Genomic DNA, 27,724 nt, shown 5'->3' with positions numbered 1-27,724 from the left:
TTCATCGGCAAACTTACGAACCCTTACTTTTCATTGCCTCTGAGTGCCAACTCAGTGCCAGGAACCAATCACTGGGGTACTCCACTAGTTAATTTGTTCCAGCCTGAAAAGGACCCATTTATTCCAACTCTGTTTTCGATATGACAGCCAGTTTTCACTCCATGCTAACACAACTTCCTCCAAAACCTTGGCCTCTTAATTTATGCAACAGCCTCTTATGTGGCACTTTATCAAATTTCTTTTGGACATCTAAATGCACATCTTCAGGTTCCTCTATCAACCCTCTCTGTGACATCCTCAAAGAATTCAAGAAAATTTGTCAAACATGATTTACATTTCGCAAAACCATGTTGACTAGGTTTGATTATATTCCGCTTTCCTATATGAGTAGTTTATTTCTCTTTGATTATTGACTCCAGCATTTTGCCAACAAAATATGGTTTGGTTCCCCATCTAATCACCTACCATATTCAATGGCACCACCGTCACTGAGTCCCCCACCATCAATATGCTCAGGGGCACCCTCAACTAGAAACTGAACTGGGCATTAATACTCTAGTTACAGGAGCAGGTCAAAGGCTGGATATCCAGCCATGAGTGACTCACATATTGATACCTAAAGACTTTTCACCGACTGAGGTAGAACTCAGGAGCACAATGGAATAGTCTCCACTTGACTAAGTGCAGCTCTGACAACACTCAACAACAACCAGGATAATGCAGCCTGCTTGATTGGCACTATCCACCATCTTAAAGATGCATCTCTCCACCATTATTGCCCTTTGGCTCTATAGTGTGTTCAATAATAACTTACTCTCCTGGGCGATGCTGACAGCACCTCCCAAACCTTTGACCTTGATCATCAGGGGAGATAAGGACTGCAAGTAGATGAAACATCACCACCTGCAGGTTCCCCTTCAAGCTACACACCATGCTGATTTATGAAATGTATCACCATTCCTTCATCATTGGTCTAATTCCTGGAATTTCCCACCCAGGTACCTAGGAGTACCTTCAGGACACAGGCTGCAGCAGATCAAGATGCCTAACCACCAGCTTCTCAAAGCCAAATAGGAATGGTCAATAACCACATACTGCAACTGAACAAAGTAAATTTCATCCCATTCTCTCCTCACTCCCCAGTCCTTTCCCACCCAGTGAGAGTCAGTGTCTGTGGAAACATGTCCCAGTGAAAGTCACTCTGGAACTGTACTCTAGTACTCCAGTGTATGTAATCCATTATTTTATGGGAATTAATGTCTATTGGTCTGTTCTGCACTGTCTGTGGAACTGTATCCCAATGAGAGTCACCATCTGTGCAACCGTACTCTGGTTAGAATCACTGTCTATGGAACTTGTTTCCTAGCGAGTGGCTGTAGAATTCTGCTGCAGTGATTGTCAGTGTGCATGTAATCCTCATTCTGGGGAGAATTATATCTGTCTAACTATACTCCAGCAAGAATCATTGTTTGTAGTGTGTCCATTGAACAGTCCCCTTTTAAAAGCTATTGCTTGTGGAACCCATGTCTGTGAGATTCAGTACATTTGAGTAGAATAGGGAAAGCAGTTGCACTGGTATAATGGACAGCAGCTATGGAAGACTGAACCATATCATTAAGTATCAGAAAAAAATTAGACTGCAGTCCTACCTCCCAGTTATCTTGCATCCTCTTGTATCTTAGCTCATACTCAATTTCGTTAATGTAATCCATTTCACCATAGACTATTTGCCATGTGAAGTTGTACGCCTCACATGGATCTATGGTTGAGACGGTGAAATTGAATGGTGCAATGAGTTTAACTGGGGAGAAAAAGATTTCATTTAGAAGTTTGAACTATGAAATACATAGACAACAATATTCAAGCTCACAAGGTCTACTGAAGTCACAGGTGTGCAGTGGCTATGGGAAAATGGATGTGGATGAAGTTGAGTGGAATGAAGTAAGTTGCCAAGGCTGATGTTGGTTATGCAAAATCCAGGGTGTCAAGTTGAAAAGAAGAAAAGGAAGGAAATTGCATAGAGCCTTTTCCCCAAAATTTCAGGAATTACATTGTAGGGTAGAATCTTAAGGCAAATTGAAATGGAACCAGAACTCGATAGCATGCTTTCCAAGAGAGAAACTGAGATGGAAAAAGAGAGGGTAAGAGACAGGCAGACAGAGAGAGAATGAGTGTGGAAATAAGAATAGAGTTCAACATATATGGGGAGAATAGAGCGAAGAGGTAAAGGGGAAGAGAAAGAAAGGAGAGAGTGGCAAGCAACACAGACAGAGAAAACTGTTTGTTGGGACCATATAAGAGGAACCTTAGTCTATATTTAACCCATGGTATCCCTGTCTTAGATGGGGCAGGCTACCAACTTCCCTTCCATCGTCTGACTCTTCTGCCATTGCACTTTCATACTCACTGTTTTCTGCTGTGGAAAAGTTAGAGCACATTGCACTGCTGGTCTCGACTCCATGGCTCTTTGTCATGATGGTCATGTTGTAGTTTTCCGTTGTAATCCCTGTATCTTGGTAGAGTTGACAGCTGCACACAGCGAAACCTTTGCCCTCATCAGAACATGTTGCTGCAGTCAAACTGCAAGATAAATTACTCCAAAACCTAAAATGGAAAATGGGGAAAATATCACATGGTTTAAGGTCTGGTAGAGAAACTCCAGGGGTACCTGATAATGAGTCCATTTCTGTACTGTAAAGTACATTCCCCATTCTAGAGGTATCTCAAGTAACAAGTAGTAACAATGCCTGAACTGGCTTCCAGGAGGGGGAAAGGAATCCTCAAGGTATTGGCTCCAGTTCACCATCCAATGTTTTCTGTTGGATGTGCTTATCTCCAGCACTCACTATAAAATACACACACACAAATAAAGGCTGGTAAAGGGAGTTTTCCATTGCTTCTTTCACTCTGTCTCAAATAGCTTCACAGAGAACCATTTACTTTTAAAATCTGTTCACTTTTGCAATGCAGATTTCATGGTAACCATTTCTGGCACAATAAGAGCCCACAAGCAGCAATGAGTCAATAATCAAGTTTAGTGATGTATGAGAGATCAAAAACATCAATTTTGCATTCTTTAAAATAGTACCATTATACCTTTTAAGCCTGTTTGAGGAGCAGACAATGCAAAGGTTCTTCATCTTATCAATAGATGCAGCCACAGCAGTCCCTTATTACTGCCCTTTCAAGATTACAGTATTTTGCTGTTTTGATGCAGCCACAGCATTGTCTCAGTACTGCCCCTCTGACGGTGCAGCACTCCCTCAGTACTGCCCCTCTGACGGTGCAGCACTCCCTCAATACTGCCCCTCTGACGGTGCAGCACTCCCTCAGTACTGCCCCTCTGACGGTGCAGCACTCCCTCAGTACTGCCCCTCTGACGGTGCAGCTCTCCCTCAGTACTGCCACTCTGACGGTGCAGCTCTCCCTCAGTACTGCCACTCTGACGGTGCAGCTCTCCCTCAGTACTGTCCCTCTGAGGGTGCAGCACTCCCTCAATACAGATCATGACCTAGTATTTCTTTTTCACAAAACTGGAAAGACAGACATTTATAAAGTTGAATAGCCCGGTAGCACCATGCTAACCAATCAATATCATGGAATCACTGAAAATTTTACAACATTGGAAGTCTTTCTGTCCCTTTTTCCTGGGTCGGAGCTAACCAGCCTCATCCCACGAGACATGCAGAGCTCTGCAGTTCAAGGCTCTGCAAGTCTACGTCCAGATTCTGTTTAATCGTGGTGAGCATTTCTGCCTCTCCCACCCTTTGCACCAGCAAGTTCCAGACCCTTAACCACCTTCCAAATAAGAAAAAAATTACCTCATGCCCCACTAATCTTTCCATCATTGCTTTAAATCCACGCCCCCATTTTTTGACCCCTCTGCTAATGGAAATAGGTACTTCTTATTTACTATTTGTAGGTCCTTCATAATTTTGTACACCTCAATCCTTTCAGCCTTCTTCGTTCCTCTAAAAAACCTCTGCCTGTTCAAACTTTCCTCATAGCTACAGTTTTCTCGTTCTGGAGTTATCCTCGTAAATGTTCTCTGCTCACTCTCCAATGCAATCCCATCCTTCCCATAATGTGGAGACCAGATCTGTAGGCAGGACTCTAGGTATGGCTTGAATAACTGTTCTGGCATTCAAGAAAGAAGAATGATAGAAATTGGGAAAAGTATAGACCAGATGGTTTGATGTCTGTCATCTGGAATCTATTACAGGAGCTTGCCAGGTTAGGGATGACCTGACTTATGGAAATCAGACTTTATACAAATTCTCCCAAGCATTTTTAAAGCATTTTTCAAGATTGCAATAATAAAAATAAAATGTTTTGTGATATTTATTAATAATTGAATACAGTATATGTTCCATTAGTTTAATTATGGGTAGTGTTAGGGTAAATGTTCACGAAATGAAAGAATTATGTAGAGTGATACAATATGCGCTACTATAGAAGACGGACGTTTCTGACACACAGAAATCAGCTTACGGACAGTTCCAAGCACCGGAACCCTTACGTAACCCAGGGACTGCCCACATTAAGGAGGTTACAGCAAGTCAATTAGAAATTCGTAAGGTGATCAAGCATGATCAAAATGGGTTTTATGAAAGGTAAATCATGTATGACCAATCTGGTAGAGTTCTTTGAGGATGTAACACAGGGAGGATAAAAGAGAACTATTTGATGTCATGAAAAAAACCAAACTGCTGGAAGAACTCAGCAAGTCAGGCAGCACCTGTGGAAGACAATGGACAGTCCATGTTTTGGGTCGAGATCCTTCATCTTGGTCATGGGGAATAAGGAAATGGCAGAGGAATTAAACAATTACATTACATCTGACTTCATGGAAAAGGATACACAACACCTGTTGGACTTATTTAAGAATGAAGAGTGAGAATGAGGAACTGAACAAACTAAGTATTAAAAAAAAAAGTGCTGGAGAAATTGGTGAGCATGAAGGCTGATAAAACCCAATGAATTACATCCTGGAATTTTGAAAGAGGTGGCTTCAGAGATATTATCATCTTCCAAAGTTCGATAGATTCTGTAATTGTTCCTATGGATTGGAAGGTAGCGAATATGACCTCATGATTTAAGAAAGGAGGGAGAGGGAGAACAAGCAACTACCACCCTGCTGCCCAGTGTCAGTATTAGGGAAGATGCTGGAACTTACAAAGATGAACGTAATAACAGAACATCTTGAAAAGAATAATAAGATTGAGAAGAGTTAGCAAGAATTTGTGAAAGGAAAATCACGTTTGGTTAATCCGCTGGAGTTCTCTGAGAATGTGATTAGTAGAATAGATAAGAGGGAACTGGTGGATGTGGTGCATTTGGATCTTCAGAAGGTGTTCAATAATGCTTCTAACAGGAGATTGGTCAACAAGGTTAAGGCACAGAGAACAGAGGTATCATATTGACATGGATTGAGAATTGGGTGTCAGTCAGAAAGTGAAGATTGAAAGTAAATAGATTGTTTTCGGGTTGGCAGGCTGGGAGTGTGGGGTACCACAGGAACTGGTGCTTGGGCCTCAGCTATTCACAATCTATATCGTCTCCCTGTGTTTGCCCAGGACACAGGCATCCTGGAATTTCCACCTAGTATCTTACAATGGTTACGGCATAAGAACACAAGAAAATAGCAGCAGGGGTAGGTCACCAGGCCCCTCAACTTTGCCCTGCCATTCAATATGATCATGGCTAATCTATGCTGGCCTCATTTCCTCTTCTTTGCCAGTTCCTCAGAACCCTCAATTCCTCAATCTTTCAAATAATTATCAATCTCCACTTTAAATATTTCTAATGATCTGGCCTTCACCACCCTCTGGGGCAGAGAATTCCTAAGAATCACTACCCTCTGAAAGAGGAAGTTTCTATGTACTTCAGTTTTAAATGACCGGCCACTTATCTTGTAGTGATATTCCCTTGTTCGTGACTCTCCCACAAGTAGAAACATTTCAACTTCTACCCTGTCCAGCCCTCTTAGAAATTTATATATCTTAATAAGGTCACCCCTCATTCTTCTAAACAGAGGAGGCCATTCAGCCTATCATGTCTGTGTCAGCTCTCTACTAAGCAACTCACTACTTCCAACCTGGCTCCTTCTCCATAGCCTTGCAAATTTTCCTCACCAGGTATTTATTCAATTCCTTCTTGAAGGCCACAGAGAAATCTACCCCTACCACATCTGTGGTCAGTGCATTCCAGATTCCAAATTTTTTTTCCAAACTTCACTTTTATTTCCTTCTCCTTTATTCTGTTCCTCTGACTTCTCGTCCTCGAACCCCCCCCCCTCCACCCCCTCCTACAGGAGGAACCTCCCACTATTCATTCTGTCCAGAGCCCTCATCAGTTTATATATTTCTGTCAAATCTCTCCTTCTCTTCTCCAAAGAAAACTGACTCTGCCTCTCTAATCTCTCATTGTAATTGCAATCCCTCATCCCAACAACCATTCTCATAAATCTCCTCAGGACCCTCTCCTTCTCATCCTTTCTATAACATGAAAACCAGAATTTAACATGGTACTCTAGTTGAGGCCAGTTCAGTGTTTTATAAAGGTTCAGCATGACTTCCCTGCTTTGATATTTTATACCGCTGTTAATACAGCCCAGAATTGTGTATGCTCTATCGATCACCTTCTAACCTGCCCTGCCACTTTCAATGGTTTGTGTACCCATACCCCAAGGTCCCTCTGCTCCTGAAACCCCTATTGAATAATAACCTTTATTCTATGTTGTCTCTCTTCATCCTTCCTACTAAAATATATCACCATATTCCTCCACGGTAAACTTCATCTGCCATTTTACCAGCTGCTTATATCCTGCTGTAATCCAGTGCTATGCTCTGGGAGGCACAGTGGTGCAGGTCGGGTTGCTGCCTCATAGCTCCAGTGATCTGGGTTCAAACCTGACCTCCAGTGCTGTCTGTGTGGTGTTTGCATGTTCTCCCTGTGACCATGTGCTCCTGGAGCTCCAGAGACACAAGAGATTCTGCAGATGCTGGAATCTGGAGCACCACACACAAAATGCTGGAGGAACCTAACAGGTCAGACAGCATCTATGGAGGGAAATAAACAGGTGACGTTTCAGGTCGTGAGGACTGGAAAGGAAGAGGGCAGAAGCCAGAATAAGAAGGTAGGGGGAGGGGGAGGAGCACAAGCTGGCAGGTGATAGGTGAGTCCAGGTGAGAGGGGAAAGCTAGGTGGGTGGGGGAGGGAGGATGAAAGGGTCCAGGTGAGAGGGAAAAAGTAGATGTCCAGGAGAGAGGGGAATCACCTCTCAGCTTCTCACCCATCTCCTTCCCTTTATTCCATGGTCTGCTGTCCTCTCCTACTGGATTCCTTCTTCTTCAGCCTTTTGCCTCCTCTACCTATCACCTCTCAACGTCTCACATCATTTCCTTTCATCCCCCTCCGCCATTAAATTATGATTAATTTATTTGCTGCTTTACACGCCCCATAAAACTTAATTTCCTGGCTCTTCAAGTAATGAGCCACTGTCTCCAGCGCTCCGTTGTAAATTGCTGTTTCCAGCAGTGTTTTTAAACGGTTTTAAAAATCTTACTCCTGTTTCTGGGAGCATCATGTGGTCATCTTGGTGCAAGATCTTTGGTTCTCTTGTGCTGTTTTTCCAGCGTCCACCCACCCACACAACAACAATGCTCTAAATCAGTTTCCAGCAAAATTTTCAACCACACATCTCTAGGTAATGACATGAGTTGTTCACTCATAAAATAACTAGCTCTGACTAATACTGAAGGATCAATCTGAGCAATATTTAAATGGGCAATCATAATAAACCTACATTCATATTTAGACCACTCTACGTACTCTCAGTTCATTGTTCATACTCAACACTGACCCTTCCTTGCCTCATCAAACACTTTCCTGCAACCAACACACTCCAGACCTAACACTAAACTTGGCAGGGGATACAAAAGCTGTGGAAGAGTGAAAATAGTTTTGTCTGCTTGTGTTATTATTGATGATCCCTCAGCTCTGTGTCAAAGACTGCAATGGAAAATTCAACCAGCAATACCTGCTGTTTCAGAACAAAGTGGTGCTACACCCGGAAACCCAACAACACTACTTTTCTAACAGCGCTAATGAATTTCACCATCTTTGAAGAGCTTTTTAAACCTTGTTAGGGAGTCATGCAACAACACTTTAGCAGCCAGAAAATGCTCTGGACAGATTTTTAGGTTCAAGACTATGGAGTAGAACTTTGACTCTTATTAGCTCAGGAGGGATGCGTACATCCTTCTGAAGCCTAGTTTACTGAGTGCACAAACACACTGCAGTGAATTCTGTTGGAATAAATTTCAAAAAATATGAGAGTATACTAAAATGATAAAAGACACTGATCAAGCATAAGGAATACGGATGTAAGGTGTTTTTTTATTTGTTTTAATATTTCAGTGTGAAAATAATCCTGATGTTCAAAAAAATGTTGCTAATTAATTAGATCTAATTAGCGAGAATTTAAGCATTTTTAAAAGCAGTTATCCAGTAGACTGGAATTCCCCAGAGCCATAGAAGGTTAAAAAGATTGTGAGTAATTATGTACTTCACACTCAAATGTGAGTGGAATATTTAGTGATGTCACTTTATTTGTACCATGTCACCTTATTGAAGGGTCTATAATATTTGCAGTGGTGGCTTCTGAGTAGGTTTTATTGATCTATTTATATCAGATGCAATGAGAAGGCTCGAGTAATATCTCGCTGCACTACATGCTACTACCTTCGTGCAGGATGAACTTAAAAACATTGTTTGAGATCACTGAGAAACCACATTGACCACTCTGAACAACCAACCTGACTACAACTGCATTTGCAGCTGGGCTGGTGTGTTGTACTATACTACACAGTGGTGACACTCTCTGTGAGTCTTTGCTTTCAGTATAATTCTGTGACCAGCCATATTTTTCCATTGCTGTGTGCTTCTGTCCCACTGTCCATGATTCTGTTTCTCTGTTCATTCAGCCTTCCTTCCACTTGTCTGAGACAGCCCCTCTCAGCCTGCTCATTCCTTACCATCCACCTATGAACCTCTATCATGTTCATGTACGATAATGCTGAACAGCAGAGCGAGCACATGACTTTTCTTCGTCCTTATCAACTCCATCCAGTGATTTTCTCCAGCTTACCTCCAATAATGGAAGCAGTGAGCTCATCGATTCTTTGTCAGTAAGGTTTGCTTCCTCTGTTCCTTCCCTCCTTTTTCCCAGCTCACTAGGACAATTTTCTATATTCCCCCTAACCCAATCTCACTTCTTACTCTAGTTTCCATCTAATCTTCCCTCATGCCCCTTGTAGACCCAACTTGTTGAATGGACCCACCAACTGCTCCCATGACCCCACTCTCATTAAACTACTGACCACTCAACTTCCCCTTCAACCTTAGCTGCTTTTGTTAACATCTGTCTGTTCTGAAGTACTCAGGGACTTGCAGAAGCCATCATCTTCAGTCCCTATCACAAACTGCTTTCACCAGTCAATGACTCCATCATCTGGCTGACAAATGACTGAAGCTGAACCAAACTGTTTGCAACCTCAGTGTCACGTCTGACCCCAGGTTTAGTTTCACATCCTCATATTTGCATTGTTGTTTTAAACTACTATTTCCACCTTCTGCTTCACCCAATTCCAGCCTGGCTCACTTCATTTAATGCTGAAACCCTTCACAGCTCGGACAGTCTTCAAGATCCTAGTCACCATAAATAAGGTAATGCAAAACTTGTGTCCAGTGTCCTGACTGGTACCTGTTTCACAAGAACCTCTGGGCTTGCTGATCTACACTAGCATCCAGTTAAGCAAGAACAATATTTTAAAGTACATTTTAATGTTTTACAAAGCATCTCTAAGCCTCACCTTTCCCTTTCTCTGTAGTCTCCTCCAGTCCTATAACATTCCACTAAATCAATGCTCCTCCAATTCTGGCTTCTTGAGCACTCCTAAGTGTCATTCCACTGGAGACCATGCCAGGAGCTATCAAGGCCCAAAACTCTGGAACCACACCCCTTCCCTCCTCCCAAGGACCTCTTCTTTGGTTTGCCTTTAAATCCTTTATCTTTGACCAAACTATAAAGACTCAGATCCTTCATGGGGCTTTAACCTGAAACATTAAATTAATTCATCTTTCCAGATGCCGCCTGATCTGCTGAGTGCTTCCAGCATTCTCTGTTTTTATTTCAGATTTCCAAAATCTGCAGAGGTTTTGATTTTCAATCTTTGACCAAGCCTTTGGTTATCTGTTCTAATACCTCCTTATGCAGTTTAGCACAATTCCCAATTCCCCTTGGGTTGGCTTGCTCCCTTAAGATTGTTATGTACATGGACATTGCCTCTTCGGAGTCCTTCTCCATTAGCTTTCTCCTCTTCATTTGTCTCTTTGGTCGATCTATCTCTCTAACTGGGTGTCCCTCTCCATCTCACTTACTCAAATCAAAGATCTTATTCCCAGGACCTCAAAACTGTGATCCCTACTTCAATAGCAGGAGATGCAACAGCAGTGATATAGCAGTGAGTGAAGTCGTGGTGAGTGATTTCACAATGCCAGGTACAAGAATAAATGATGTGAAGCAGTGACATAACCATGGATGAAGTAAACGTGAGTGAATTAAATGCAAGCAAGACAATGTCGAAAGCTGTAACAGCTACAGATATACTGTAAATATGAGTGATGTAATCGTAAAATGATGCATCACTGAGTGATGTAAAAATGAATGATGGAACAGTGAGTAATACTCAGTGAATGATGTCACAGTAAGTGATGTCATGACAAGTGATGTTACAATGTGTGATGTCACGAGTGATGCAAGGAATGAACAGTCTGATATCTCAGCAAGAGTCAGGAGTGATGTAACAGCAATTAATGTAACAGCCAGTTATGTAAAAGTCAGTAGTATAAAAGCAAGGTATGTGATGTGTATGGGTTGTTTCCCACTTGAGTTTGGTTTTGTTCCACGCTGAGACATTTCAACAAAGATGAGATTGATTGTTTCAGTGATTCAATACTTACGATACTGCATTTAGATGATATGAAACATCAGGCTTCAGTGACGCATCAACTCTCCAGGTACATGTTATGTGATCTTTGTAGTCGGTGACACAAACTAGACTGTCACATATTGTAGCTTGGAAGACATAAACAGAAGTTGTTAGTGGATTTTAATTCCCATTTCCCTTCTGAATAAGTTGAATCATACAGTTTCCTCCCTCAATCAATACCACAAATACCAGTAACACACTGCTGTTTCCATGACTTTACTGTGCATAAGATGGTTTTGCTTCAGTTACTGCACTCAAAAACTGCACATCACCAAACAGCAGATACCATCAACACCTCACAGCCAGAGCTAAAGGTTAAAGCACACTTTATGACCAAAGCTCATCATGCGAGTAAAACCCAAGTTTCCAGCAATTAGAACTGCTTAGAAAAAATTAACTTCTCTTTCAAGAGACATGTGAACTATATTGATCCACCAGATGCTGGACTCATGTGTTAACACTACGTAACATCACTCCCCTAAGTACAGAACAATTCACAATCATTGCTAATGTAGTTGAACACTTTGGTTCTGAACACAGGGTTCATTCCCAGGTTATGATCCTGTTGGGTTCATCATTCCCATCTGTGCATGTGAATTCTTGTAGAAGCAACAACATCATCAAATTTTACAGCCATTCAGTCCATCTCATCTGTGCTGGTTCTCTGAACGAGATATTCAGTTCCATTCATTTTTCCTCTCCTCAAATGGCTGATCTTTGAAAATGGCCATTCTGAATCCTACTGATTTGACTGAGTTTTAACGTTGATTGTTTATCTTTGCATTTGACCACTTCAGGTGGAAACAAAGATCAGGTATCTTATAAAAAGCACAGATTTAATAACATGTCCAGATTGATCTCTGGGATGTCAGGCTTGTCATATTGGGAGGAGATAAACAGATTGGGCCAAAACCCACCTGAGTTTAGAAGAATGAGAGGTGACCTCATTAAGACATATAAAATTCTTCTGGGGCTTGACAAGGTTGGTGTAGGATGATGTTTCCCATAGCAGAGGGTCTAGAACTAGAATTCACTATCTCAGAGGGTCAGCCACTCTGGACTGAGATGTGAAGAAATTTCTTCACCCAGATAGTAGCGGACCTTCGGAAGTCACTATCCATGAGGGCAGTGGAGATTCAATCACGGAGTACATTCAGGACAGAAAACAATGGATTTGTATATGTGTGTACATGCGTATGTGTATGTGTACGCTCAACGTTTCAGGAACAGCTTCTTCCCCTCCGCCATCTGACTTCTGAACAGTCCATGAACCCGTGAACACTACCTCATTATTCCTCTTTTGCACTATTTATTTATTTTTGTATCTTGTAGTAATTTTTATGTCTTACGCCGTACTGCTGCCGCAAAACAACAAACTTCACGACATATGTCAGTGATAATAAACTTGATTCTGATTCTGAGTGTGTGTATGTGCATTTCTGTGTACACAAAATGTATGTCCTTCGTTTTTTTAACTATTTTATTTTTCTTTAAACACAACAGTTGAAATATTTCAACGTTTTCTTTTATTATGTCTGGAGTGTCAAAGACATCCACATTATTCAACAACAGCGACAAGTTTGCCAGGCAATTCCCTAACAGAAGTTACCAGGAGCCATGCTGGGGGAACCAGTGTGGTCCAGGGACAGCCAGAAGATCAGCCCCGGTTTTTATCTGCTGTTTCAGGTCTCCCTCCTTAATCAATGGCAATGGAGTTGAATGGCCCTGCCCCATCTCAGACCTACTAAGTCCAGATAACTCAGCACACTTGCAATGGAAAACAGGACCATCCTGAAGTGCAGCCAAAAGCACAGACTGATTCCAGGTGTGGGTTTTGATCGCCAGAAGCACATACTTCTAAAGAGTGAATTTAAGGAAGAAACTTCAATTACAGTTTTGCAGAGAGATGTATGAATGTGAGCAAGTAAACATTTAAATAGATCCATCACCATTAACACAGCCAGTAACGGCAATCATTTTACATCTCTGGATCGAATGGCCTCTGTTTTGGGAGGCATTGGTTCCAACAAGAAAATCCTCCACAGTCAAACCTTGTTTTTTTTCACCACAGCTCCATTTCCCAAGGGAAGCCCCTCTCTTTCATTTACTGCCTTCCCATACTAAATTTCATCACCATTGACTTAAAGTAGTAAAGAAGACATGTTATTAAATCTGTGCTTTTTATAAGATACCTGATCTTTGTTTCCACCTGAAGTGGTCAAATGCAAAGATAAACAATCAACGTTAAAACTCAGTCAAATCAGTAGGATTCAGAATAGCCATTTTCAAAGATCAGCCATTTGAGGAGAGGAAAAATGAATGGAATGATCTAGAAAATAATGTGGTAAATTCTCCATGTCAATGATCTAGAGGATAATGTGGTAAATTGGATCAGCAAGTTTGCTGATGACACTAAGATTGGAGGTGTTGTGGACAGCGAGGAACGCTTTCAAAGCTTGCAGAGAGATCTGGACCAACTGGAAGAATGGGCCAGAAACTGGCAGATGGAATTTAATGCAGACAAGTGTGAGGTGTTGCATTTTGGAAGGACAAATCAAGGTAGGCCATACACAGTAAATGGTAGGGCACTGAGGAGTGTGGAGGCACAAAGGGATCTAGGAGTTCAGATACATAATTCCCTGAAAGTGGCGTCACACGCAGACAGGGTTGTAAAGAAGGCTTTTGGCATCCTGGCATTCATAAATCAAAGTATTAAGTATAGGAGTTGGGATGTTATGGTGAGGTTGTATAAGACATTGGTGAGGCCAAATTTGGAGCATTGTGTGCAGTTCTGGTCACCTAACTCTAGGAAGTATATCAGTAAGATTGAAAGAGTGCAGAGAAGATTTACTAGAATGTTGCTGGGTCTTCAGGAGTTGAGTTACAGGGAAAGACTGAACAGGTTAGGACTTTATTCCTTGGAGCGTAGAAGAATGAGAGGAGATTTGATAGAGGTTTACAAAATTATGAGGGGTATAGACAGAGTAAATGCGAGTAGGCTCTTTCCACCTGGATTAGGAGAGATAAGTACAAGAGGACACGGCTTTAGGGTGAAGGGGGAAAGGTTTAGGGGGAACATTAGGGGGAACTTCTTCACTCAGAGAATGGTGAGAGTGTGGAAGGAGCTGCCATCTGATGTGGTAAATGCGGGCTCACTCTTAAGTTTTAAGAATAAATTGGATAGATACATGGATGGGAGAGGTCTGGAGGGTTATGGACTCGGTGCAGGTAAATGGGACTAGAGGAATAAAGTTTTGACACAGACTAGAAGGGCCAAATGGCCTGTTTTCTGTGCTGTAGTGCTCTATGGTTCTATGGTTTTAAAGGACAGCAGATTCCTGGAGTACTAATGTTACAAGTTCAAATCTCACTATAACAAATTGTGAAATTCGATTCAAATAATCTGCTGATATAAAGAAAACTGAAAATGCTAGAACCGTTCAAGACAGGCAGCAGCTGTGGAGACAGAAATAGAGCTAAGGTTTTGTTCTTATGAAACATTAACTTTGGTTCACTCTTCACAGATACTGCCCGACCTGCTGAGTCTTTCCAGCATTTTATGTTTTAATTTCAGATTTCCAGCATCTGCAATTTTTTGACTTTGGATTGAAGTTAATTTAAAGGATGACACCACAGAGAAAAAATTCAAGTGGTTCACCAATTTCCTTCAGGGGAGGGAACCTGCCATTTTAACCCTGTCAAGGCCTGTGCATGACCCTAATCTCACATTGCATGGATGCAGGTGGTCAATTAAATCTGAGGGAGGGTGGGGATGGTCAGACAGATAATGGGGGATGGGTCTGGCTGATAATTATGGGGACTGGGAAAGAACTGAGTACATCAGCAGAAAGTGGGAAGCGAATGATGGTCACAACTAAGAATGGTATGCCACCTAATGTCACTGCACAAGCCCAGCAGCCTCTGTGTACCTGACATGCCAGAAGTGCCAGTAACAATTTTGGACTGCAATTTTCTGCTCTGCAATAGCCCACCAAGTACAAAGGTTTGGGCATACCAGGCACAGAACTTCACTACACTGGTTCCTCGGGGCAGTTTCCTTGTCCGAATGGTCTTCAACTGCTTCATCATAAGGAAAGAATTGGGATATGTTCACATGATTGCACAATGTTCAATTTTTTTCCGAACCCTTCAGCAAATAAATCAATCCTTCATGCAGTAAGATCTGGACAACTTTCAGGCACGGGCTAATAAGTGGCAAGTAATATTCACAACACAAAAAATGCCAGGCAATGACCATCTCCAACAAAAGAGATTCTAACAACATATCCTTGATATTCAAGAAAGTATTAGCATCACCAAATCACCATCAAAATCCAGGGAGTCACCACTGACCATCCATATAAATGCAGTGGCTACAAGAGCAGGTCAGAAGCTGGGTGTCCTGTGGTGAGCGACTCTCCTCTTGACACCCCAAATCTTTTCCACAATCTACAAGGCACATCAAGAGTGTGACTTATCTTGATGAGTGTAGCTCCAACACTCAAAAAGCTTGATATTATCAAGTTCAAAGTAAGCTGCCTGATTGACACTCCATTAACCATGTAAATATTTATTCCCTCTATCATCAATGCACAATAGTGGCAGTGTGTACCATCCACTAAACATACTGAAGTTAATCACACAGGCTACTCTGACAGTACCCCGAAACCCACAAATCCTACTACTAAGAAGGAGTATGGAACACCATGATCTGCAGGTTCCCTTCCAAAATGCACACCATCCTGACTTGAAGATGTAAAACCTGTCCTTTATTATTGCTGGGTCTAAATCCTGGAACTCCCTCTCCAAAAGCACTGTGGGAGCACCTTCACCAGCAGGATTGCAATAGCTCAAGAAAGTGGCTGAGCACTGCTTCTCAAGGGCAGTTAAGGATGGGCAATAAATGCAGATCTTGCAAGTGAAAGATGATCAGACATCCTAAGAATTGAATAACTAGAAAAACTGACATCTGGGAGACAATTGCAGCTGGAATCTAATTGAAGGATGTTGGATTGTGCATTCATGTATAAAACAACAGATGAAAGATAAAACAATCTAGCAGTTTCTGGGTACACTGTAAAAGCAATCACATTGCCTGTGTCTTTACTAATTCAATGAGGAGCTTTCAATGGAGTTTAAACATCAGTTTTATTATTTTGGTAACTTTTGGCTTTTTTGAGAAACTTAAGTAGATGACTAGCCTTGTTGTTTTATTAGAAAACAGCAGAATGGGGGAAATATAATTTGACCTGTCAAAGAGAATAGATAGTCAGAGCCTAAATATCAGGGTGACTCAGTTTTGGCTTAACACCATGTTGCTTGTTGCCCTTTAGGAAATGGCAGAGGCCTGATATGCATAACCAATTTCTTACTTGCTTATCCATTGGACACCCCCACACAAACTTTGAGGTACCATTGGTATATTGAATGCTCATGACTGTCTCACAAAAGCCTCCTCACACCGCCTCCACTACATAGCAGAATCTGAACCAACGTAACATGTCACGAGGTTGAACTTACTGCATTGTGCTTGTCCACATAGTAGAAGCAGAAGAACTGTACACAGTGGGGACTTCCAAAGACACCTCATTGTGGAAATTTACTGGGGAAGAAAAGAACTATGTTTAATATCAGGGCGATTTGTTTGATGAAATGCAAATTAGTTACTGAACCAAACTTACATGTATACGAAATGATACTCGTGTACTGAAAACATGTCTAAACAAGGAGCAAAGGGGAAGTGGAATTTGGAAAAAGACAGAGGGCATAGTTGGAGGGAAGAGTTTGCAAGAAGTATTGAGGGAGCAAAGGCAAGCCATTTTGGAACTGATTACAGAGGTGGATGGGGGAGAAGAGTTCATAGGGGCTGCTGAACTATGTTTCACACACAGATACAATGACAACAAGAAGTTAAATTCGTAAAGTCTTATTATTATTCTGAAAATATGCAAAGCATGAGCATTAGCAAACAAAAAACTGACACAGACCTATGTGGGTATATTAGGGCAGGTGACCAATAAGTTGATCAAAGGAACTTGTTTTAAGGAGCAATTTGAAACGGGATGTAGTGAGTGAGCAAGATTTAGGGGAGAATTGCAGAGCTTAGGGCCTTGGCAGCTGAAGGTATGAATGCCCATGGTGCAGCAACTACATTTGGGGAATGCTCAAAATGAAGGTCACACAGAGATCTTGGAGGGCACTTGGATGGAACAGACAAGGAGGGACCAGCCCAGGAGGAATTAGAAAATAATGGCGAGAGAGTAAAGCTGAATTATTGAATAACTCAGGTGCCCATGAAGGTTGAGATGCATGATAGTTCTGTGTAAAGATGCTGCTGGAAGAGTTTTAGATCACCTGAAGTCTAGAGAGACTCAGGTGAACATAACCAGTCAGATCGTGATGGAGCAGTCACATCAAATGGTGGCAAAGGCATGGAATGGCCTTACAGTGGCAGATGAGCTGACGGGGGGAGATGGAAACTGGTGGTCCATGATGGTCCAGCTGGTGCAGTTTGATGGTGCATAGCTCCTGTCAAGGTTAGTCATGAAACCAAGACTAATTCCAAAATATGGCCATGGTGGAGTTAGTGTATGGGCAAGGAGTCTTTGATGAGGATAGAAAATGATAACTATGGTCTTCCCAATATTAACTTGGAGGAAATTTCTGCTCATTCACTGCTGGGCAATGAACAAGTAATCTTACATATTAGGGAGATTTGGAGACGGGTCAATACAGACATTGAGGAGATAGAACTGAGAATCAACATGATGTTTTCAAGCGGCAGTTTGTAAGTGAGAAATGGAGGGGTTGGAGGACAGTAGATGCAATGGAACCAGAGGACAGGACAAGGTTGGTGTCACTGGACAACAATGGAAACGGGAGAGTGTGGTGGGAGGTTGGGGTTGAACCAGCACACGGTGGAATGGAAATGTGTCTACGAATTCTCTAATTCTGTTCTTAATCCTGACACAGGGACCTGTCCCAGACTGTCAGCCTGCCATCTTCCAGAACCTTCCCGAAAAACCAGTCTCTCCACGACATATGACGGTAGCTCGCCTCTCACCTGGGCTAAAGAAGCAACCACTTCACATGACCTCTAGTAACATCCCAACAATAATCCTGCGAGGGGGAGGAATCCCGAGCACAAGCCAGACAGAAACACAAGTGAAGATTTCAGCGAAACCACTTATTCCATCACTCAGCGGCGAAGATCCCTCTTAATGTTCGCTACCTCGGCTCCTTCGCACCATCACCCCCCAAGAAAACGAAGGTTCGGGCTAAACAAACCTGGGCCTCCGTCACTCTCCCCGGCCTCGCCGCCGCCAGTTAGAGGCGGCCGGAGTTCCTCGCAGGATCCCGGAGACAAGACACTTCGCCTAACTTCATTAAACCGCCGCAGGACCAAAGCGGCTCTCACAAAGAGGAACAGCAGAAGTGATTAAGCCGAGCGGGATCAAAGGCTTGACACCAGTTGAGTCAGAGTGGCGGTCTGGAGAGCGGCGCTGGGTCGTTGTGGTCAACACAAAAGGATTGAAGTCAAGCCACAGCCCTGTGGCATTAGACCGGCCCCTTCCCGCCCAATCTAACAACACACTCACTCACCTGCTTCCTGCACCCCCTCCTCGCACAGTGGACGGTGGCACCTCACAGCTGCAGTGGGATGGTTACTGACGGGCGGGAATGCCAGAGAGCCCTGTGTGTTTCTCCGGAGGCATATTGGGAGTGAGTGGCCATCCTTTCCTTAGTTGGGCCGGGCTGGTCCGATCCCGGGGCCGGAAGGAGGGACCGCGCTGAACCCCCCTCGTTCAGGTGTTACTCTCTGGGACCCAGGAAACACACACAGCACTTCAGATATGTGCCACAGATCATTGACGTCAGCCTGTCAGCGATTAAGAACGGCCAGGATGTGGTCGGGGGTTAAAAAAAACTTGAGTGAAGCAGGGACTTTCGTCCTCCAAGCGATGGTGCTGAACGTGGGATGGCGGGGAGCGATGCTCGCTGCACACTTCATTCCGAAATTTTGTTCATTTGATGCCCACGGAGGCGGTGTTCGAGGTATAGACGCTATTAACGCAGGTTTAACACTTCCCTGCACCTGGGGTAGCGGGCGGATGGGGGGTGGGGGATGCTCACTGGTCAGGTCCCCTCACCATTCTGAAGTCTTGGGTGCAAGATGAATCCAATTCTTTGGTTTAGTGCAGTCATTGGTGCCAACACCGGGAAAAAAAGATTTGCATTTCTACCACCTTTTGCAAATTCCGAAAAGACCTGATGTGTTTTTGTTTAGGTGACGAAACCAACATTTACTGCCCATCCCCAGATGCTCGTGAGAAAGAAGTTGGTGGCATACTCCAACTTGGACTGCAGTCATTCTGGTGAAGGTACTTCCACACCGCTGATGGGCAGGAACTTACAGGACCCAGACCCAGTGACCGTGAGGGAACTGTGACACATTTCCAAGCAGGATGGTGTGTGACTTACAGGAGAATCTGCAAGGGTCCTGATGTCACGTACCTCTTTAGAGTCATTGCGTTATACAGAATGGAAACAGGCCCTTCGGCCTAACTCGTCTATCCCAACCAAGGTGCCTTCCTGAGTTGGTCCCACTTGCCTGTGTTTGGCCCATATCTCTCCAAAACTTTCCTATCCATAAACTTGTCCAAATGCCTTTTAAACATTGTAATTGTACTCACCTCTACCACTTCTTCTGGCAGCTCATTCCATATACCCACCACCCTCTGTGTGGAAAAACTTGCCCCTCAGTTCCCCTTTGAATCTTTCCCCTCTCACTTTCAACCTTTGCCCTCTAATTTTAGATTTCCCCCTACCCTGGGAAAAAGACTGTGACCATTATGATTTTATAAACATTTGTAAAATCAACCCCTCAGCCTCCTTCACTCCAGAGAAAACACTCCCAGCCTATCCAGTCTCTCCTTATAATCGAGCCCTCCAGTCCCAGCAACTTCCTCGTGAACCTTTTCTGCACCCTCTCTAGCTTAATCACATCCCTCCTATATTATGGTGACCAGAACTTCACACAATATTCCAGGTGTAGTTTCATCAATGTCTTGTACAGCTGAACACAATATTCCAACTGCTGTACTTAATGCCCCATCCGATGAAGGCAAGCATGCCATACACCGTCTGTGCCATCTTGTCTACCTGTGTTGCCAATTTCAGAAAACTTTGTTCTTGTATCCCTAGGTCTCTCTGTTCTACAACATCCCCAGGGCCATGCCCTTCACTCTTTATGTCAAAATGCATCACTTCACATTTGCCTGAGTTAAATTCTATCTTTATCCTTTTTAGTGGTAGAGGTCCTCAATTTGAGAGATTCTATTGAAGAGGTTTTGGCAAGTAATCACAGTGCATCTTGCTAAACACTTGACATGATGCATCAGCAGTAGGAGTGAATGTTTAAGATATTCCAGTCAAGCAGGCTACTTTATCTCAGTTGTTGGAAGGAAGGTCATTGATGAAGCAATTGTTTGGACCTAGGATTCTGCACTGAGGAACCTCTGCAGCAATGATTGATCTCGGCAACCATAAAAACCTTTCCTTGTGCAAGGCATAGTCCCAGCCAATGAAGAGATTTCCCCTTGCTTCTCATTGTTGAATTTTACATGGGCTGCTCACTGGAGTTATACCTCACACAAAGGAAGATAGTTGTGGTTGTTGGAGGTCAATCATCCCAACCTCGGTTGCAATTCAGGATGGAGATATTCCTAGACACTTCCCCCTTTATGTATTTAATCGTCCACCACCATTCACAACTGGATGTGGCAGGACTGCAGGCCTATCATCTGAACTGATGGTTGTATGATTGTTTAGCTTGGTCTGTTGCATGCTGCTTTTGCTGTTGATCAAGCATATCTTACAATATCCCTGAGTTTATGACTTATTTTTAGATATACCTGGTAATATTCTTGACATACTCTTCTGCTTTCTTCATTAAACCATGGTTGGTCCCCCTGCTTGACAATAATGGCCCCTGAGATTACAGATCATTTCAAATGTAATCCCAATGCTGTCAGTGGACTCAGTGTTTCATGGATGCCCAGCTCTGAGCTTCCAGATCAGTTCTGAATTGATCCCATTTAGCATGCTGGAGGATTCCTTAGTTCCTATACAGTGAGCAACATAAAACATTGGAAGCACTCAACAGGTCATTCAGCAGGTAGAGAGAGAATCAGATTTAATGTTTTGGGTTAAGGACTCTTCATCATAACTAGAAAAGTGAGAAAACAAACATGTTTAATGTTGCAGGAAGGGGGAGGGGAGGAGCGTACAGAATGAATGTCTAATATAGGGTGCAGGCCAAAGTTGTCAAGATAACAATAATTTTAAAAAATGGTAGCTAGAGGCAGAAAGGAAAAATGAAACAGATAAGTGTAGCCACATCTGTAGAGAAAGAAAAGATTGGTTATCTGAAATTGTTAAATTTAATATTCAATCCCACTGGCTGTAACATACACAAGCAAAAGATAAGGTGCTGGCGTCTTTGAGCAATATAAAAGGGGAAAGACAGAAAGGTCGGAGTGGGGAATGGTATAGAGAATTAAAGTGACAGAACACTGGTAGCTCAGGGTTACCGCTGTGGACTGAACGGACATGTTCTTCAAAGTAGTCACCCAATCTGCATTTGTTTTCTCCAATGTAGAGGAGACCACATTGTGAGTACTGGATGCAATACACTAAATACTCTGTGTGGACACTGCTACCAATGCTGTCCTGGACAGTTCCATCTCATAGTGTCACTGTGGCATCGGAGGGCATCCAGTCCATTCCAGCCCTCTCTACAGCATTCCTGTCAGTCCCATTCCCTCACTCTAACCCCATAATCCTGTAAGTTTATTATGAGTCTCTATCCAATTTCCTTTTAAGATCACCGTTCAGCTCCACTCCTACCACCCTCCTAGGCAGTGTGTTCCAGGTCATTACCACACACTGCATTAAAATGATTTTCCTCACATCCTCCTGCACCTCTTGCTCAAAACCTTAAACCTCCGTCCCTTAGCTCTTGTACCGTCAGCTAATGGGAACTGCTTTCTTTCATCTCTTACCTAAATCTGTCATAATCTTTGACATTTCTGTCAAATCTTTCCTCAGCCTCCTTCGCCTCATGGACACCATCCACAGTTTCTCTGACATAACCTTGCAGCTAAAATTCCTCATCCCTGGGACCATTCTAGTAAATCTCCCCTGCACCCTCTCAAAGACCTTCACATCCTTCCAAAATGTGATGTCCAGAACTGGATGCAATCCTCCAGTTGCAGCCTAACCTAAGCCTTGTAAAACATTCAGCATATCCTCTCTGCATTTGTACAGAATGTTTCTCTTTATGAAACCCAAGAACCCAATGTTTTTTAACTGCTCTCTCCCAATGTTTGTTAACTGCAGTTTGTTAACTGCCACCTTCAAAGATCCATCCAAATGAACTCCCAGTCTCTCTGGTCCTGCACACTCCTTAGAACTGTGCCATTGTCAATATTATCTCTCCCATCCCTTCTTCAAAAACGTATCACTTCTAATTCTCTTCAGTAAGTTCCATTTGTCATGTTTTCTGCTAGCCTATGACCTTTTGCTGCTGATTGGATTATCTACCACTGAGTTACTCCCACTGTCTGTCATCCTCCAGTCTGAAAAACAAGCACAGTACAAAGAAATCCTGAACATATTTTGGAAATTCCTCCCATTTCTTGATAATTAAAGCTGCTCATTTTCCCATTCTATAGTTCTTTAAAACCCCGTGACAGATAAATAGGTAAGGGCAAGTTCAAGTAGGTTTATCTTAACTTTGGTTCAAGCATCATCTGCTACAGACCCCATCTGGCAGCCATGATGTTCAGGGCTTATCAGTTCAGTCACTCGTAGTGCTACTGATCTGCTTCTTGTGATAATCATTGGATTCTGTGTCCTTGCTACTTTCAGTGTTGTCCAACAGGGACGAGCACTGATTCATCAGCTGAGAGAAGATATTAGGAGTTTTCACTGGAAGCTTTCCTTGCCCATGTTTTACCTAATGCCATGAGATGTTATGGGGTCTGGAGTCAATGCTGAGGCACTAGAGCCAATCTTCCCCAACTGTATACTGTTATGCCATCACATTAGATCCATCCTGACGGTGGGACAGGACATACCATGGGATTGAAATGGAGGAGTTTGGGGCATTGGCTATAAGGTATGATTGTGTGAGTACAACCATGTCAAGCTGTCAACTGACTAGATTGTGAGACCGTGGACAGCACAGTGACACAGACAGTGGAGTTGCTGCCTCACAGCTTCAGTGATCCAAGTGCAATCCTGACCTCCAATGCTGCCTGTGTGGAGTCAGCACATTCTCCCCGTGACCTTATGTGTTTCCGTCTGGTATTCTGGTTTCTTCCCACATCCCAAGGTGTGTAGTTTGGTAGGTTAGCTAGCCAGTGTAAATTGCCCCTGGTGCACAGGTAAGTGATAGAATCTGGGGGGAATTGATGGAAATGTGGGGAGAATAAAATGGGATTAGTGGAATTGGCTGTTTGATGGTCATTGCATACTTGGTGGGCCAAAGGGCCTGTTTCTGTGCCATATGACTCTATCTCCCCAAGAGAGTGAGAAGGACTTTGCAAAATTGACTGGGTTGGGAATAATACTACTGCGTCTGAATCTATTTTAATATTGGATGGTCTGTCTGCTTTCATTTGGATTGTAATTTAAGAAATCAGGTTTGATACATTTCACAGGGCAGTCAAGAATTAAGCATAGCGCGTGGACCTGGAGGCATATATAGGCTGGACCAGCTAGCAGTGACAGATTTTCTTCTCTGAAGAACATCAGTGAAGTAGATTTTATGACAAACTGGCAGTTTCATGATCTCTTTTTTGGTATTCCCTTTGGGTCCAGGATGACTTGCTTCCAATCCAGTTCTGTCAGCTCTAATAAGTTCTTGGTCCCATAGACTCCACCACCAGTGGGGATTGCTGTTGCTTGATGGGGCGAATGGGTAAGTTGCTGCTGCCTGCTCTTTCCACTGGACCTTAACATATTCTAGTCTCAGAGATCTGAGTTGCCTGTTGTCTTCCCAGATATTCCTTCCCTATTTTAAGCAGTCATAGGCCTGGGATTCCCATGAGTCGGAATTTTTTCAAGGAGGCTTTGTGAATGGCTTCAAAGTACTTTCTGTCTCCTCCTGGAAAGCTCTTGCTGTCATAATACTGAAAGTACCCTTTTCTCTAAATTCCAGGTTAACTGAATTTAAATTCCCCAACTACTTTGGTGGGATTTCAACTCATGTCTCAGGAACACTAATTCAGGCCTCTGGATTACTTATCCAGTAAAATATCTACTACACCAGCATTTCCTCAAGCTGTTACAGTTCCTTAGGTTAGGATACTTCTACTGTTTTCAGGAATAGCAATTCCAGGATTTTGACCCAGCGACAATGAAGGAAGAGCAATATGTTTCCAAGTTGAGGTGGTATGTGTCTTGGTGAGGACCTTGGAGGTAGTGGCATTCATGGTGCCCACTGCCCTTGTCCTTCTGGATAGTGGAGGTTGGAGGTTTGGAGATTCTTTCAAAGAAGCCATGTCAAGCTTCTGCAGTTTATTTTGTATATGGTGCACACCACCGCCATGATGTGCTGTTGGTGGAGGGGGTGAATGTTGGGTACTGAGCAAGTGAGCTGCACTGTCCATAAGACCATAAGGTAGAGCAGTAGAATTAGGCCATTCAGCCCATCAAGTCTGCTCCGCTATTCATCATGGCTGATTTTTTTTCCAACCCCATTCTCTCACCTTCTCCCCATAACCCTTAATCCCCTCACCAATCAAGAAGCTATCAATCTCTGCCTTAAAATCACCCAATGAATTGGCCTCCACAGCCCTCTGTGGCAACAAATTCCACAGATCCATCACCCTCTGGCTGAAGAAATTCTTCCGCATCTCAGTTTTAAAGGGACATCCCTTTATTCTGAGGCCTTTATTCTGAGATTCCAGACTCTTCTACTAATGGAAACAATCTCTCCACATCAACACTATCCAGGCCTTTCAATATTCAGAAGGTTTCAATGAGATCCCCCCTCATCTTTCTGAACTCCATCAAGTACAGGCCCAGAGCCATCAAATGCTCCTCATACATTAAGCTTTTCATTCCTGGGATAATTCTTGTGAACCTCCTCTGGACCATCTCCAGGGCCAGCACATCTTTCCTTAGATACAGGGCTCAAAATTTCTCACAATATTCCAAATGCAGTCTGACCAACAGCTTATGAAGCCTCAGCAGTACATCCTTGTCCTGCCTAGTCACTGTTGTAGGAAATGTAGTCAATTTGTGCAGAGCAAGCTCCCATAAACTACAATGCAATAATTAGTTCTGGCTAAATGATAAATATTGACCAAAACACAAGGAATAACTTCTCAACTCTTCTTCAAAGTAATGAAACTATATCTTTTATGTCTACTGGGTGAGCAGAGAGGAGCTCAATTCATGTACCTTTTGAAGGATGTCAACTTTTGACAGTAAAATGTACAGTTATCTCACTATCTTCACCAGTAGTTTCAACCTTAATACTTTGTGATCAAGTCTTCTGGAGTGGGGCCTGAACCCACAGCTGTCTGCGTCAGAGGTGAGAGAGAGCTACTCACTGAGCTATGACAAGGATGAAAACAAGTGTGAAATGAGTTCTGCACTGAGCAATGGTGCAGGTTTTGCAAACTGCGCTGACATTGACAAAAGAAACATAGCTGGAAATGATGCAATGGCAGGTCAGAGCACATCCCTGTGCCCTGCAGCACTGCCTCGAGATTCTTTATTATTCAGTCTCCAGGTCCCATCTTACATTGCCCCTGAAGAAGGTGGTGCTCAGTAACTTTCATAAACTGCTGCAATTTACGTTGTGAAGGTGCTCCCAATGATTCTCAATAGAACTGACTTGTTAAGCCATTGCAGGGAGGAGTTAAAAGCCTTATATATTGCTGTGACTCCAGAGCCCAGCCAGTTAAGGATGGCTTGGAATGACTTCCTCCTCACCACAGGGCTTTGCAAATAGTTTGAATCTAGATTCCAGAGCGGATACACTTTGCAGAGTGGCAGCCCTAGCACTTTGTGAGTCAACTGATCTCAGTGGAAGAGGAATTGAGGGAGTGCAAACCTTCGCTGGAGTTAAACCTCAAGGGGTAGATGAGAAAGCAGCCAAGACCCCTGTTCTTGATCCCCGGCCAGTGGTACTGACCAGGTAGTGTGTTGACTAGAGTGTCATTAGTTCTACTACTGGGTTACTGAGAATGGCTGCTATTTGAGTGTAGGGAAGAGGACAGGTGTCAGTTTGCTGTTATCCAGGCCACATCGTGAAGATTTATTAATTGCAGCAACACTGATTCTGCATGGAGACAGACAAAACAGTGTTTTGCAAGTTTCTCATGAATGTAAGGCGTTCAAAATTGATAGCTGGAGAAGTCTTTCGGCTGTGCAAAACCACAGCAATAAAAAAATAAGCCCACACAAGTCTCAGAATTATGGTTGAAAAGTCAGATGGAAAGATATAATCAGAGCCAGGAGATTACAGGATGAGGGAAGATTGTCAAAATGAGAAACAATTAAAATGGTTAATCTGTAAATGGAGCAGACACTCCATCTGATAATGGTGATAGCTCTCTTCCTTCTCATCACCACAAAGGTGTGGCATATTATGGGTTCATTTCCCCTTTAGTCACCCTCTAGCACCTCAATCACTCGATAGATCTCTGAACCATAAGGGCATCACAATGGATACCACTGCATTTCTCCTTCATGTTTACACACTCCTTGTTTCCAGTCACCCAAAGTAAGTAACCAGTAAACCCTAGAAAATTATATGTCCTTGTACTTCTGGACACTGTGGCAATTCATACACTCCTGTCATTTCTCTGGCTGAGATCAATTGCTCAAGCACACAGGTGCAAGAGAACCATGAACCATGCATCTGTCCAGTACATGAGAGCCTTGCAATGCCCATCGTACAAGATCACTTGCTGTTACCTTCAACTATTACAGTGCTGCCAATTGCCGCATTATCAAGATCTGGTCCCCAAATGACCAAAAGCTGAATGGTCTACCCATGTCAAGATCTGGTTATTGGATCGGTCAGAAGCTGGGCGCTCTACAACAAGTGGTTCAGCATCTGACCTTTCAAAACCTCTCCAAGGATATGTGACCACACTTGTCGCATTTATAGTCTCCAATAACAGGAAGTGTAGTGGAATAGTTTTCACACTTAGATGAGTGCCTGAGCAAGAATATGTAGGAATTTTCAAGAGAACAGCATTTCTTTGCTTGGTGACCCTGTGACTAATATAGTCACATTTGCTGACAACACAAAAATAAATGAAAGAATGCACTTTGTCAGGAAGATACAAAGAGTTGACAAAGGAATATAGTTTGCTTAAATGGGTTGGCAAAAGATATAAGACATAAGAGGCTGCAGGTACTGGAATCTGGAGCAACACACAAAATGCTGGAGGAACTCAACAGGTCATGTAGCATCGATGGAGGGGAATGGACAGTCGATGTTTCAGGTCGAGACCCTTCATCAGGTACAGCAAGTAAGTAAATAGGAAGGCAAATGGCATGTTGACGTTTATTGCAAGAGGGATAGAGTGAAAAAGTGAGGAAGTGTTGCGAGAACTTTGTGAGACCACAGCTGGAATACTCAG

At 43.0% G+C, this 27,724-nt stretch overlaps 1 protein-coding gene across 3 annotated transcripts in view; it reads right to left on the bottom strand.

The window, feature by feature from the left end:
- LOC127573583 (interleukin-21 receptor-like) overlaps positions 1-18,881 on the bottom strand; it is a 49,848-nt gene extending 30,967 nt beyond the window's left edge. Inside the window, exons 1-5 of one of the 3 annotated variants that reach the window (XM_052021943.1) lie at positions 18,657-18,881; positions 16,575-16,656; positions 11,026-11,140; positions 2,408-2,604; positions 1,650-1,801 (exon numbers count right to left, since the gene is read on the bottom strand). In XM_052021943.1, coding sequence (XP_051877903.1) covers positions 1,650-1,801; positions 2,408-2,604; positions 11,026-11,140; positions 16,575-16,644 — 534 coding nt within the window. In that variant the 5' untranslated portion in view covers positions 16,645-16,656; positions 18,657-18,881. Of the gene's footprint in view, positions 1-1,649; positions 1,802-2,407; positions 2,605-11,025; positions 11,141-16,574; positions 16,657-18,341; positions 18,589-18,656 lie in introns of those variants that run through there. The other 2 variants (XM_052021944.1, XM_052021945.1) reach the window with 2 other exon arrangements.
- Positions 18,882-27,724: the final 8,843 nt, after the last annotated feature.

This window comes from Pristis pectinata, chromosome 8 (assembly GCF_009764475.1).
Source record: "Pristis pectinata isolate sPriPec2 chromosome 8, sPriPec2.1.pri, whole genome shotgun sequence".
Classification (NCBI taxonomy): Eukaryota; Metazoa; Chordata; class Chondrichthyes; order Rhinopristiformes; family Pristidae; genus Pristis; species Pristis pectinata.
This window is presented reverse-complemented; position numbering and strand designations above follow the sequence as displayed.